This window comes from Cryptomeria japonica, chromosome 2 (assembly GCF_030272615.1).
Source record: "Cryptomeria japonica chromosome 2, Sugi_1.0, whole genome shotgun sequence".
In the NCBI taxonomy this organism is placed as follows: domain Eukaryota; kingdom Viridiplantae; phylum Streptophyta; class Pinopsida; order Cupressales; family Cupressaceae; genus Cryptomeria; species Cryptomeria japonica.
This window is the reverse complement of record NC_081406.1, coordinates 657,022,281-657,037,021: the sequence shown is the minus strand read 5'-3', so window position 1 is coordinate 657,037,021 and position 14,741 is coordinate 657,022,281. Positions and strand designations below refer to the sequence as shown.

At 36.3% G+C, this 14,741-nt stretch overlaps 1 protein-coding gene across 1 annotated transcript in view; it reads left to right on the top strand.

The window, feature by feature from the left end:
* LOC131034074 (protease Do-like 1, chloroplastic) overlaps positions 1-14,741 on the top strand; it is a 103,535-nt gene that overhangs the window by 35,826 nt on the left and 52,968 nt on the right. Inside the window, exon 3 of the mRNA XM_057965426.2 lies at positions 4,636-4,807. Coding sequence (XP_057821409.1) covers positions 4,636-4,807 — 172 coding nt within the window. The remainder of the gene's footprint in view (positions 1-4,635; positions 4,808-14,741) is intronic.

Below are 14,741 nucleotides of genomic sequence, written 5' to 3'. Positions count from 1 at the left end.
ATGTCAGTTGGCCCCGTAAGGGAAATCAAAAAGTCATTAAGTTCATAACATGATAAAAGTTATCAAGCAACAAAAGCAATAAAATAATAAAAAGTATCAAGCAACAAAAGCAATAAAACTGGGAGGGGAGTGGATCTTGATAATCCATTTTGGAACTCAGCTCATATATTAAAATTTAAGTGTCTACCATCCTCTTTAGGCTCCTAGTTTATAAGAGGTCCTGCACTGAACTTTTATAGTTTTAATGACCCACTCAGAAAAACGTTACAAAATTCTGAAGCCATTGCACCAAAAATAGAATTAATGAATAAATGAATTTGTTTCAAACAAAACCGCCAAGCTTTAAATTCTGAAATGTCCAAAAATGTGGAGTATATGCATTGAATGCATATTTGATTTAGCCGCCATTTGCCACAAACTATCACACCAAAAAGAAAGATCAATTTGATTCCATAGAAGCCACCATATTTAAGATTCCATAGAAGTCGTCCTTTTGAAAATTCAACTGATGATGTGTCAATCTGACTTGGCACAAAGAAGGGTGAAGTAGACAAGCAACCAGCACAAGCATGCAACCAAGCAGCTCAAGCACACAACCAAGTAGCTCAACCAAGTAAGCAACCAGCTCAAGCAAGTGGCCAAGCAGCTGATGCAAATCTGATGAATAATCAGCAGCTTGATAAGTATTTCATTCCAATTCTTTTCAGAAAGCCATGCATAGAAAAACAATGTACCGTAGTTCCCTATTACTTTGAGTAATCCTCCAAAATTTATATGACTTTGATCAACAACCTTTGACATCAATGACAAAATATTCAACATTTCTGTGCTGGTTTTGACCAGCATGACTGCTTCATTCAGAAGCTGGTCAATGCCTGTTCAACTCTGAGTCAAGCTTCAAAAAATCATTGTTTTTTCGTTTTGACATGAAATGACAATTGCAGTTTTTTTTTCCATGTTCTAATGAGTATTTTAGTGATTGAAATTAAGAGCACAAATATTGCAATCTAAAGTTAAACCATATTGCACAGAGAATAATAGCAAATTATATTATGATTCTTTGGGATAGATTTTGCATTGTTTGCATTGGCTTTACAAAGTCCCTTCCTATCAACCACCTTACAACTACCTCATGGGAAATTCCCACACACAACTACCACACCCAACAGTATAATAATAGCAACATTATTAAATACTAACAAAAGCTAACATTATTATTTGTTTATAAACTCTGCTAACCTGGTACTAATTATAGATGTAATATTTATCCGGCATTAATGTCTTTTAATTTGCCATGTTTTTCCTCTTCCAAACCTGTGTAATTGAATTCCATTTATACTTATGGTTTTCTCTGCTGCTGCTGTGTAAATACAATGCTACTATGGTCCTTTCAAAACAAGGCAGATTAAAGACATGAGATTTCCATGTTCCATAAAGGGTTTGCAGTTTCTGGATTAAACTGTGTGAATAATTTTCTTCATCAAAAAATTGTTCACATGGTTTAATCCAGAAACTGCAAACTCTAAATATTGTAGATGTCGGTCATGATTGAATTAATATTAGATCATCCCATGCAGGATGCACTGACTATAACGACACCGCATTTATTTTAAGCAAACAAAGCTTTTTTATAAACCACAATATTTTTGTAATATATTGGTTTCAATTGACTCTTCCCACCCAGAAATATTATTAATAACAGAAGATTGCTTTACTCCAAGTCAAATTGGAAATTTGTTGTTTGTAAGCTTAAAAAAGGCAACAAACCCAATGCACTCTATAAATTCCTTCTATTTGACCTAAGAACATATATATTTGTTTAATGATTTAATCTAATGATTGGTGGTGAAGGAGCTAATCTGAAATATACCCGACATGGTAGGGCGAGTATCAGACCACAGGAGTATTACTTGGTAGGGAAGTATCTGTATCATGGTAAAGATGTTTTGAAGGAGCTGGTAGTGAGATATTTTCAAGTTGTAATCAAGATTGGGGATCATGATTGAAGGATTGCCTGAAGGAGGCCTATCCATAGTAGAGAAACTTCTAACAAGTGACAACAAAAGTATTGCCATATTGCAAATGAAATATGGCCACTTTTGGCAGCTAATTGTTCAATTTCAAATAATACTGTTTTCCGAATTTGAAACAAAATTAATATTATAATTGCTAACACTTCTCTCACAAACTTGTACCAATGTCCCTATTCACTTTCAAGGGCGATATACCATATTGTATTGTGGGAGGTAGTGCCCAAGCATGCATGTGGCTAAATTTTCTTCTGGTCGTTGGGAGAAACCCATGTGACTAGTACAGGGCTCATGTTTTTTTCTTCTCATACAATTTTTTCAGTGCAAAATATAAACATAAAATATTTGTACACTTAAATTTCTTTCATACTTCACAATACATTATTCATTCATTGTACTATATCCAAGGTATTTGTGTAATGTCCCTACTATTTAGAGATCATTAACCTGCAGAACAGATTATTAGAACATAACAAACATATAAATATATATATAAGTAATTTAAATTGCAATCTAACTTCAATGCTTATTTAACATAATCATAATTTTTATCTAATAAAAAGGATACGAATGTCATACAAAGTATGTCCTTAGGCAGCCGTGAGGCTCACCTTCTTGGAACCCCTTGGTTCCAAGATGTCCTTAGGCGGCTGTGAAGCTCGCCCTCTTGGAACCCCTTGGTTCCAAGCCCTCCAGGAAATCGAAGATGAGTTCGAATCCTGTCTTGGGTGTAACCTCTTACACCCAAGCCCTCCAAGGAAGACCCTTGTCTATTCCTTGCCTTGGGTGATGCCTTCATCATCCAAGTCCTCAAAGGGGATCAGCCCGACCTTGAGTCCTGTCTTGGGTATAACCTCTTATACCCAAGCCAACCAAGGAAGACCCTTGCCTTACCTTGTCTTGGGTGATGCCTCGATCATCCAAGTCCTCAAGGGGAATTGACCAGATCCTTCTCTTCTTGATTGAGTTTTAGTCAACCAAGCCATACATTTGCATAATAGTTTCAGTTCATAAACTATCCCTTGTGTTAACATGAATTCTTAATGTATTCTTAATTAATATAGATATATATAATCTTCCATCTTTTACATATGCATTACATCTCTTAACATACCTTTGTCTTCCTAATCTTTCTTAATACACAAACTTATGTATACAACAATTAACAAATTATATCTTTTACCTATGTTTAGTGACTAGTGAATGCTACACATTAATTAATATATATACATTCACTAGACTACGATTAATATCACATATTAATGAACATTACACATTACCAATATGTATGAACATTACATTTTTTAATTTATATCCCTACTATTCATTGATACGTATACTCGTTAATGTATGTTAATACAAATTCATTAACATACGGTTTATACTTATTCCTTAATATCTGTAAACCATTCATTAATATGTTCATTTAAAGTATTCATTATCATAACATTACATATACATTAATTGCATTCATTAACCTTAACTTCTTTCATTACCTATCTATTATAATCAATATCTATATTTATAATCATTATGTTACTCCTTGTTTGATTGAATATATATATATTCACTAGATTACAATTAACATCACCTATTAACGAACCTCACACATTACTCAGTAGCTAATATTAATGAGTTTCACACATTATTATGATAATGACATTACATATTAAATAATATACTTATATTATTTAATATAAATAAAACCTTGTATCACTTATATTATTTAATAAATAAACCTTGTATCTTACCTTACCTCCGCAGACTGCTCTCCCTTACCTTTTCTCCACCGTCTGCCCTCCTCCCCTTTTCTCCCTTATTTCCTTTCCTTTATATCTCTCAATTTGAGGGAGAGATCACACCTCTTCATCATGTATGCCCTTTGGCAAGAGACACACCCTTTCACCATTATCACCCCTTTGAAAGAGTGCAACTCTTCATTATTTCTACCATTTGAAAGGGACACAACCTTTCATAATCAAATCTGCACTTATTATTTAAATCAGATCTGCACTTTTCCTTACCAAATTATCCCCCCCTCAAATGAGGTTTTCTTCTCCCTTTTATATATCATTGTTGAGGGAGTCACAACTTTTCCTTTCATGTCTTTTGACTTTTCATTAACTTAATTAATTTTTAATTAATCATATTTAATTATATCATTTTATATTTTAATTTTATTATTATCATTTATTATTAAATTCTATTTCAAAGTGGGGATATTATTATAATTTATTATTAAATTCTATTTCAAAGTGGGGATATTATTATAATTTATTATTAAATTCTATTTCAAAGTGGGGATATTATTATCATTTATTATTAAATTCTATTTCAAAGTGGGAATATTACAATTTGGGAGCATATGTATCATATCATTGTGATTGATAAAAACTGTAATTTTCATAAAATGAATTTTAATCTACAAATAATAGACGCTTATATATTTCTAGACATTGTTCATCCACTTATAAAAATTATTGTAGCACTTTTAACATTCTTCTTCCTTTGAGATAGGGACATTGTTTTTGCTATGGTCACTAAAGAAGAGCTTCGATCCAAATTAATTAATTCCTTTACATATTTTTTTGACAAATCATCATAGAGTAACTCTTGGTGACCAATCAATATATGAAGCAAAGGTTATTGGATATGATCAAGATAAAGATGTTGCAGTTTTGCGCATTGATGCCCCAGAGGAAAAATTGAAGCCTCTATCCGTTGGAAGCTCAGCAGACCTTTTGGTGGGTCAGAAAGTGTATGCCATTGGAAATCCTGTGAGTGTGTGTTGACTCTTCTATCTATCTTTTTCCTTTGCTTCTTTTTCTGTTTTTGCCTATTAAGGTTTCTTGTTTATCATTGCATTTAGGGCTTGTAGATATGCAAGCAATGTACAAGTATATTTAATTTGAAGAAGCTTTCTTATTTGGTTTCATGTTGTCCAACTTTAAGATAGAGTAATTTCAAACCACTGCTGGAAAGAAGAATGGCAACTCCTTAAGGCTTATGTATTCCAATTCTTTTGCAAATATAAACCTCCCCGAGTTCCATTTTGTTGAGATGACGTGTATTAAAAGTTTATCAAATAATGTCAAGTCTTAGTATTATGTATGTACATTTAATAAATTTGAATCTCAATGCTATGCATGCATGTAACTTGTAAGTAAATTTGTACTGTGAATAGTTGATCAGTAGTTGCTTATAATGGTCACAGTTTTATCACAATTATTAAATTCCACAAGGGACCTCATCCAAAATAAGTTTTAGAGGAATTGCATTGAAATCATTTTTGTGGGCAGATATCCCTCACATGGGGAATAACCCTGCAGTTGCACACTCTTTTTTCACTTTTATTATATCAATGATGTGCCATTACACACATTTATGTAGTTCCATTTTTATTATGATTATTTGTGCTCCACCTATGTGCTGACTTAACTTGCAATTGCCAAAGGTTTAAGCTGTTGTGATATCCATAGGTTCACCTTTGTAGAAAAATTGAAACAGGAAATAACCTTTTTGGATGTGCTAAATACCATGATTTTAATTTTAAAAAGATTCACCAGAACTGGTGAATCTCACAAAAATGATCAAGGGCATCAATTTGTCTCTGCAAACCATGCATAGATTGAATGAGCAGGACATCATTAGCAAAAGTAGCATGGAAAGCAGAACATGATGGAAGACACTATTGTCACCAACAAGAGTATTTTGCTAGAGAAATTAATGAAGATCATCTATTTAAATATCAAAAAGAGCCTGATAAGAGAGGGTGCCCTTGCTTGACTGTAGTGGTGCTCTTAACAAAGTCAGAAAAACCATGGGATGTCTGGAAATAGCTATTAACTATCTCGTAGAGCTATAAAATGACATTAAAAAAGGAATTGGAGACATCCATTCAACACAAGCTTTGGAAAAGAAGATGCCTTAGGATGGAGTTAAACTGCTAGGTTGCTGGTTCGGGTTTGAAGAACCGGTACGCCGATACAGCAAAATTTTGAAAAGGGGTTTGGGTTCGTTTGGGTTCATTAGTACAAAAACATGTATATATATATATTTATGCAGCCGATAAGCATGAATTAAGATTAGAATGTCACAAAGCATCATATAAACAACAAAACCAACATAAACTTGTAATCATAGCATCATGATCAACCATAATAGCGTCATATACATCAAGTTTAATATCAAAATGACAAAATATTCAAGTATCATTGTTTCAACTTTCAAAAATTTAAAGTTTAATCATCAAATGGATTCTCTAATTCATCATCCTCATTCTCCTCCTCCTCATCCTCCTCATCATTGACATTGACATTAGATGAACCAATGCCAATGCCACTTGCACTCGCACTATAAGTTTGCTTGCTATCCGAGTCATCACATGCAACAAGCTGAGAAGCGGAAGCATCCAAATCAGTATGCTCTGGCTCTATATCCCACATCTTCATTTCCCCTTGCTTGTAGTCATGTTGCTTGTGTGAAAGAAGACATAGGTTGGAATGCACATATTCTAAATTCTCTACTCTTTTGATAGCAACCTATTGCACTTTATTGAGTGGATGAAAGAGTATGTGCTCCAATTTCTTTATGAAACATATGAACTAGCAACCTATGAGGACAAAGTAAACAATTAAAGTTATACATTTATAAAAATTAAAATTAAAAATTACTAGCAACCTATGAAGACAAGTAAACTATAAATAAACTTGTGATAAATTTTAATTAATTAAACTTGTGATAAAACTTTGATAGCGAGGGGTTGTAGGTTTTGGAAGCATGTGCCATGAAAGTACCACCAACTATGAGCATCCTTCTTGGATCTATGACGAAGAGCATCAACACTTAGATCATTTCCATTTGCAAATTCTATGAACTCATTTGTAACAATATCTCGCAAATAATCATTAGAATAGAGTCTAAGAAATGTTGCCTTGTACCCCATCAGATACTTCTAGATCTCTCCATGGTGGAATCCTTTCTGGTTTATCAAGAAATTGATTGCTATAGTACTTTGGTGTCAAGGCATAGGCAAGAAGATGCAAAGGAGTGGTCATCTTATTCCACCTTTCTACAACAATTGCTTCCACTTGTTTGGAGAAATTCTCCTCGGGAACATTCTCTCTTGCATTTATAATGCACTTCATTTTTTTAAGCATTGAGTCAATGCCATCATAAATCTCACCAATGCAAGGCCTATCCATGTCGGTGTAGCGAATCATGCTCATAAGGGGCTCAATGAAACTAAGGAGATATGTCACAAGATCCCACCATGACTCATTCAATATCTGTTCCCTAATTTTTGCTGCCCCCTCACTGCTACTTGGCTTCCTTACAGTCCAATTTGTGCTGATCACCATATTGCAAAGTGCCACTTTTACTTTCACAAGTCGTCTCAAGACGATTGTGTTTGATGCGAAACAGGTCTCAGCAACCTATAACACAAATTAAATTATTAATGCCAAAATGATTAAAAAATAAAGCTAAACTTTAAAGAAGAATACACAATATAGCTTACACAATGATATTATGAACATTGAAAATTAAAAACATCAGAAAATATAAAATTAAATTACTATTTCACTTACCTTCAATAGCTCCAAATTCGAAAAGGATCTAAAAATCCATTGAGACATGTGATGGTTTGTGATGAACATCTAGATTTCCTCAGCCTCTGCATGCGCATGTTTGATCCATTTAATTTTTTTCCCAATCTTATGTAGCATAAGATTGAGTGAATGGACCGCACAAGGTGTCCAAAAGATGTGATCATAGCGTTCCTCAACCAACAAATCAACAACTCTACAATTTTGTGTTGTTCGTTATGACTTGGACAACATTGCAGGGTCCCATTGACTCAATGGCGGAGATGAGAATATCTGCAATAAATTGGCCATCTTTTACTTGGCCCTCACAATCCACAACTTTCAAAAACATTACCCCTTTAGGGGACACTGCTATAACATTGATCAAGAAACGATTTTTAGAATCTTTCCACCCATCTGAAACAATTGAGACACTTGTCTCAGCCCATGAATCCCTTATGGGTTTCAATGCATCTTCAACCCCTTTCACCTCTTTTTTCAATATTGTTCCACGTACCTTCTCATAAGCTGGGCCCTTATACCCTCTTGGAGCTTCATTAACACTTCTCAATATTTGCTTCCAATATGGGGAGCGAACAACATTGAAAGCCAACCCATTTGCATATATGCACCTTGCTACATCTTGGTCGGCAATGTTTCGACTCTCATTTTGAAATGCGGTTTCTAAAGGCCCCTTTGTTCTTTTGCATGTCAAGGGTGCTTCACTTTGAGGTTCAGCAGTGGAAAAGAAGGGGTGGTTTTTTACTACAACATTGGGATTAGATGGGGGTTGCATTCCCTTTGTTTTTTTTGGTGCAGTTTGATTCAATCTGTGGGCCTCCCTTTCTTCTGCTGCCTCATGCTCCGTAATATATTTCATCATTGTCTTATCTAGTATAGGTTTACCCTCTTTTCTAGGGCATTTTTTTGATGCCTCTTCTTGGTATTCCACACAAATGGCCCGCCACCTAAAAATATGAACTATTACATTCAACACCACATCCTTGGCATCTCCAATGGAATCCCCCACCTCCTGGAAGCGGTCTTATAATGTCAACATACTTCCATAGGGGAGAATTTGGATCATTTCTTTGTTTTGAGATTGATTGTTCATTTGTGCCAATGGAGGAAGAGGTAGATTCCATTCTAGTTCCTATGGCAAGAAATAATATGAACAAATTCAAAACAAAAACAAAATAATGAAAAACAATTAATTTTTCATGTTTGACAATTTCTGAAACAAAAATAGTTGAAAAAAAGGTTCAAAAACCTACCTCTTTCAGCCAATGGGAGCTTGCAAATGTGTGGAAATGATGCTGCAACACTTGTTGAAGCTTCAAAAATCAGTCTTCAACTCCTATTTGATTTTGGAAGCAAAAATTTGTTCACCCTTTCTTCAACTTGCTAGCAAAAAGGTTTTGTTTACAACACAAATGAGGAGAATTGAGCAAAGTTTATGTTTTAAAACTCACTTTTATTGTTTTATTTTCATTTTTTAAGTGGCAGAAATTAAAAAATAAATAAATTTTGCAAATAAAATGGCGTTTTTTGGCTGCTGGCCACCCGGGTTCGACCTGGGTTTGCCTTGGTCTGCCCAGGTTCGACCTGGGTCCGCCTGGTCCATCTTGGCACGAACCACGCCTATGGAACACGGACCCTGTCTGGACCACAGGCGGATTGGACTAGGACCCTAGACCAGGACTGGACCGGACCAGGACTAGGGGACTAGGAGGGCGAACTTGGTAACTTAGAGTTAAAGGCCTTCCTAAAGTACAAAGCAGCAAAAGAATTTGAAAGAACATTGATGAACCTCTTCAGTATTATCCCAAAATGTAAAATTTCATTTAATCATCTAGAAGTCTCTCCTAAAGCTACTTTGCTCTCTTGCTCTAGGATTATCACTTTCCATATACTCTGAAAGTTTCATGTCCAACACTAATAAGTAAATTTTTGCCAATGTTCATGTAGTTATTAGGATTAAAACTATCTCCGAATTTGTAGATGGGGTCGATGATTAGCCAAGCGAGGGGAGAGATACCAAACAAAATGTGAATCCATATTAAATAGCTCTTGTGCATGGAAGAAAAATGAAACCATTTGAGAAATTCGTCTTGAAACTCCTCATAATCCGTTGCTTGGATATAGTGCTTCTGAATAGCAGTGTTGGATGTTGGACTTTCACCACGCACTTGTGGTTCATGTAGTATGGCCTCCATTGAGCAAGATGGACACTAGGAATAAAAGGCATGTTGGGTACATAGAGCTCCAATGTAATACCTTTCAAGTCTTTGTAGGTCCATGCAAGCACATCCTTGTAGTCCATGAATATTTAACTGTTCTCTTTCAACGTGGAGTCCTAGTCATTGCCAATGTTTATTTTATTCTTCTACTGTCATAAGGTTGACCTTTCTAATTATCAGTTTTTTATACTTTATGTTGTTTCCACTGCTAGATTGTTCTTTGTATAATCCACAATTAAGTTTTTTTGCAATATTCTGATATTTTTTGTAACTTTCTGGATTTCCGAATGAATAAATAACTGAAATCAGCAAAATCAAATAGATTCTAGGGCTGGCAAATTAATGGCGAATATTACCAAATCCTTATATACTTATTTTATGATCAATACACACTCAGATCTGAACATAAAAGTGGTGTAGGAGCAGATTGGAGACCACAAATGAATTCTGAAAATTTATTTCAACTGCTGAGAATAAGGTACAACGATGTAAATTAGTAAATGCACTCACAAACCCTAAAAACCATTGTACAGCCTCACATACAGGCTGGAAATCATCATCAAAGTCCTCCAATCTGATTCACCCTTGTGCAGAAATTGCTAGCAGCAATAGTGGATGATGTGGCTGCCCTAAGTGCACAAAAAGCTCCTCCAAAAGCCTCAGATCTATAACTCACCCTACTCATAAAATTATTTCTGAATTTCATGCATGATTTACAGCCTTGAAAACCAACTCAAACAGCAACAACTACCCTAGATCTGAGTCGCCTCGCTTGATAAATTTTCCTGATGTTTTGTAATATCCCTTTTCTGAACTAAGATTAGATAATCAATAATAATAAAATTAAATATAAAAGAGGAAAAAATAAAAGAAAAATATATATAATAATATAAATAAATAAATAAGTAATAATTAAAAATTATTACAGATTTTGCATGACATTTCACTATATAAGGAGGAAAGCTTTCGTTTGGGGTATACTCGGAGGTTTGGATATGTGCCTCTACATGAACGATTGGGTATGGGACGAAGACCCTCACAGCCAAGAATGTAATCAGACTGAGAGACAAAGAGCATCTACAGGCCGTGAAGACCAGATATCAAATCAAGAACATAAAGTGGGAACAAGTAGACAGGAATGTAACCATTAAGGGAGCATACGATGGACTTTGCTTTGTCTTTGACAGGCAAAGTCCAGCAACTGAAGTCTGAAGCATTAAGCGCCATCATCCAATGACTACCGATTATGGTGTTGAGCCACGCCAATAATATCATCGCCAACTATATTGTTGTTTTTTATCGCCGAAGTATGATGCAAAGAAATTCCAACAAATCGTTATTCTCACGGGTCTCTTTCTATCATAACTTCGTTAAATAATTCTATATGGAGTGATTGATAAGGAACCATTAATACCTTTGCAAAGGATGCAATCGACATTGAAGACCGACAAGGGTGCTTAGAATAATAGACTAATGAATTACATTCAGAATTAACTAATGACCACCGTGTAAAGTGCAATATCAGTGTGGCATCAATTAAGGGTTCTCAATAATCATTATGTAATAAACCGATTGACAAAAAGGACGCAATCTGCTTATAAGACAAAAGACGTGTCTCTTGGGGTTATTCTCTCCCACCATATATAAAGACTATCCAATCCATTGGGAAGGGATATGGGGTTTTTTGATTATATTTACTGGTATCTGTGGTTAAATCTGCCCAAAGCAAGCAACTGCTATTTGCATATTCAGGTGGCACGACTAGAAGTCAACAGTTAGAAACAACACCATTATTTGCATACTTCGAAGGAATACTTGGGCACAACAATTAATCATCATCCCCATAAGAGACATAGAGAGGACTGATCACATAAGTTTTTAGTTGTATCAGGGACAGCAGAATGGTATCTCCATAATATTAACTAGAACAGTCATTGCATAGCCCCCACGGTTATATCAGACATAACGAAGATATTATATCAGTTTGATAGGGACCATACATTACGAGTTCTGAGTATCACTTTCTGTTGTGACCTAATCACACATCACCCCATCCCAAATAGGGACCCCCTACCTTCTAGGCCCTTTTGGTCGTTTGGTTTTGGTGGTAGTCTCGTCAGTCTCTCTGCTTTGCAAGTGTTTGGGGGTCAAATTGATTAAGTCTTCTTTTCGTTTGAGTGATTTTGGTGAAGTCTAGGGCCTGTTTCATCAATTTTAGGGTTTCTGCCTTTAGTCCTAGATTCGAGGGGTTTTCGTTAGGGTTTTGGAAAAACTAAACATACAACTGGAATAAGGACCCTTCAAGGAACCTCCTAGTAAAATTTGAGCCAAAACGGAGCAACTTTCTATTTTTAGAAAGTTCCTATTTTTAGGGATTTTACTAAGTCCCGGAGTGTCGTCATTCTGCCAAAAATCAAACTTACTATTTTTAGTAAGTTTCTATTTATAGTTAAGTCATTTTGTGTCCTGTTCTAGGGATCTAACATTGACGCTCTAAAGGTTTCTATTTTTGGAAGTTCATTTTTGGCAGGACCATTCAGGCAAAGTGATGAAGGCCAAGCATTCACGACTACTTCTAATTCCAGAAAGTCAAAAAGCAGTCAGGGAGAGTAAAAAATGGCAAGGTGTTGAAAGCCCATTCTTGAAGTAGAAAGCTCAGAAATTCATCAAAGTTCATGAAGAATATAAGACATGTGGATTTCCTTCACCCATGCTAGATTGCAATCCAAGGCGCCAAATTGAGGAGTTCTTGGAAGGAAGGAAAAATGTGGAAATCCTCCTCCATGGTGAAAATCCGCCCCAACACTCAGGAGGGCGCCAAATTGAGGAGTTCTTGGAAGGAAGGAAAAATGAGGAAATCCTCCTCCATGGTGAAAATCTGCCCCAGCACTTAGGAGGGCGCCAAATTGAGGAGTTCTTGGAAGGAAGGAAAAATGTTGAATTCCTCCTCCATGGTGAAAATCCGCCCAAAGCCAGAGAAGGGCGCCAAAATGACATGTGCACGGAGAGACGGATAAAGGAGTGAATTCCATGACAAGTACAAAATTGCGTCCTGGAAGGAAGAAAGGCGCTAGGAAAGGGGGGTCATGGAAGAATCAAATGACAACGAATTCCTTCCCTTAGGTGAAATTGCGCCCTAGCATGATGGTAGGCACCAAAATGGAGTCTTCAAGGAGAATCAAAGAAGTGATGAATTCCGCCATGAATTCCATGTCTTAATCTTGAAAACTGAAGAAATTTGTCCAAGGCATGAAAGTCCAAAGGTCAAGGAGGAATGAAAAGCAAAAAAAAAATCCCCTCGGGAAAATGAGTTTTCCATTTTTAGGCACTGAATCTTATCAGAATCTGGAAATTTTTATGGATTCGGAATCGTGAGAAATTTCTATATCTAATGGACCCGGCTCCCAAATTTTAGGAGGATCCCTGAAAAATAGGGGATGTTGAAGAAGCATGGAAAATTCCCTCTGATGTAGGAAAAGTCAAGCTACGATGGAGAATCAAGCAAATCTTGAAGAATCTTTCAATTTCCCACCGAAATTTGAAAGAATGGAAAGTTAATGAGTTGGCAAAGGGAATATTCTAAGTATGACGCATAACTTAGTGAATTAAGTGAAACTTCTAAATTCGAACTCACTTACATGGGAATTTTCTTTTGCATGGCGCAGTGATTGGGAAAGTATGATGCATAATAAATTCAGTTGCCAAATTAATGCCTCCTAACTTAGCAGTATGATTTGAAGAATTCTATATAAGCATGGAGAGGCATTTCATTTCTCACGTGCAGGATTTGAGAAAGAAAATTTGGAGGAGTGAAGAGAGGTCATACTTAGTCGATTTTTCATCATTTCCCGAGTGCTTTTCAAGATGGTGGAATCAAGCAAGACGACTACCCTCACTAGGCAAGCATTGATCAAGGTGGAGATGAAAGGCTTCCTTCCTAGTTCCCAGATGAATTCCAGATGGAAGGAAATCAGCGATACAAATTTGGGCACATTCAATCTGGCTGCCTTCAAGATCAGAATGTTCGGGATGGCAGGACATAGTCCATCACCAACTGTCAAATTTGTCAAGAGCGGAATTGTTGCGGCAGCTGGTTTTCCTCCTGCTATTCAGTGTCCAGATCTGATTCTGGAGTGTGCAAAGCATTATAATCCAGAGCGGAAGACAATTTCAACATCAGATGGCAGGTTGCTGGCGACATTGACTCCGGAGTCAATTGGTGAAGCTTTTGGAATTCCTTCACACCATTCCATGATGTACAGGGCTAGCAGCGGGGCTAAATCAGTATACGACGTAGGTCTTGCCAAGTGTGCTGACTTGATCAATAAACAGTGGTTGCTGAAGCCTAGGCCACATGTCTCCAAAATGCCAAAGACTCACTATCTTTGAGTTCAAACAGGAATATGTGGACCTGATAAAGATGCTGAGCAGAGTAATGGGATGTCCACATACTGTGAACTTTGAAACATGGATGTTCTTCTATATAGGCGAGATCATGATTGCAAACAGGCTAGTTGACTAGGCCAGATTGATTAGTCATTACTTGCACGAACAACTGAAGAACTTAAAAGAAAGAAAGTTCCAGTCCTTCTCCATGAGCTCCTACGTAATCTATATGCTTGCGCGAAGGGGAGGATTTGATGGTCTGCCAGCAAGCGGAATCATGGGTTGCGGACCAGCACAACTGAAAGTGCATGAGTGTTATCCCCAGCTGCATCTTCACAATGTTAGTTCTTATAGGCTGGCAAATGATACCTTCACTATGTACTTGACACAGCTTATGCAAAAACAATTGCACGTAAGGGTGTCGCCGCAAGTGAGGGCCTTGGTCCAGAAGTATGGAGCCACGTTCTTACAGTTTCCTAAATTTACCTACATCAAGACGC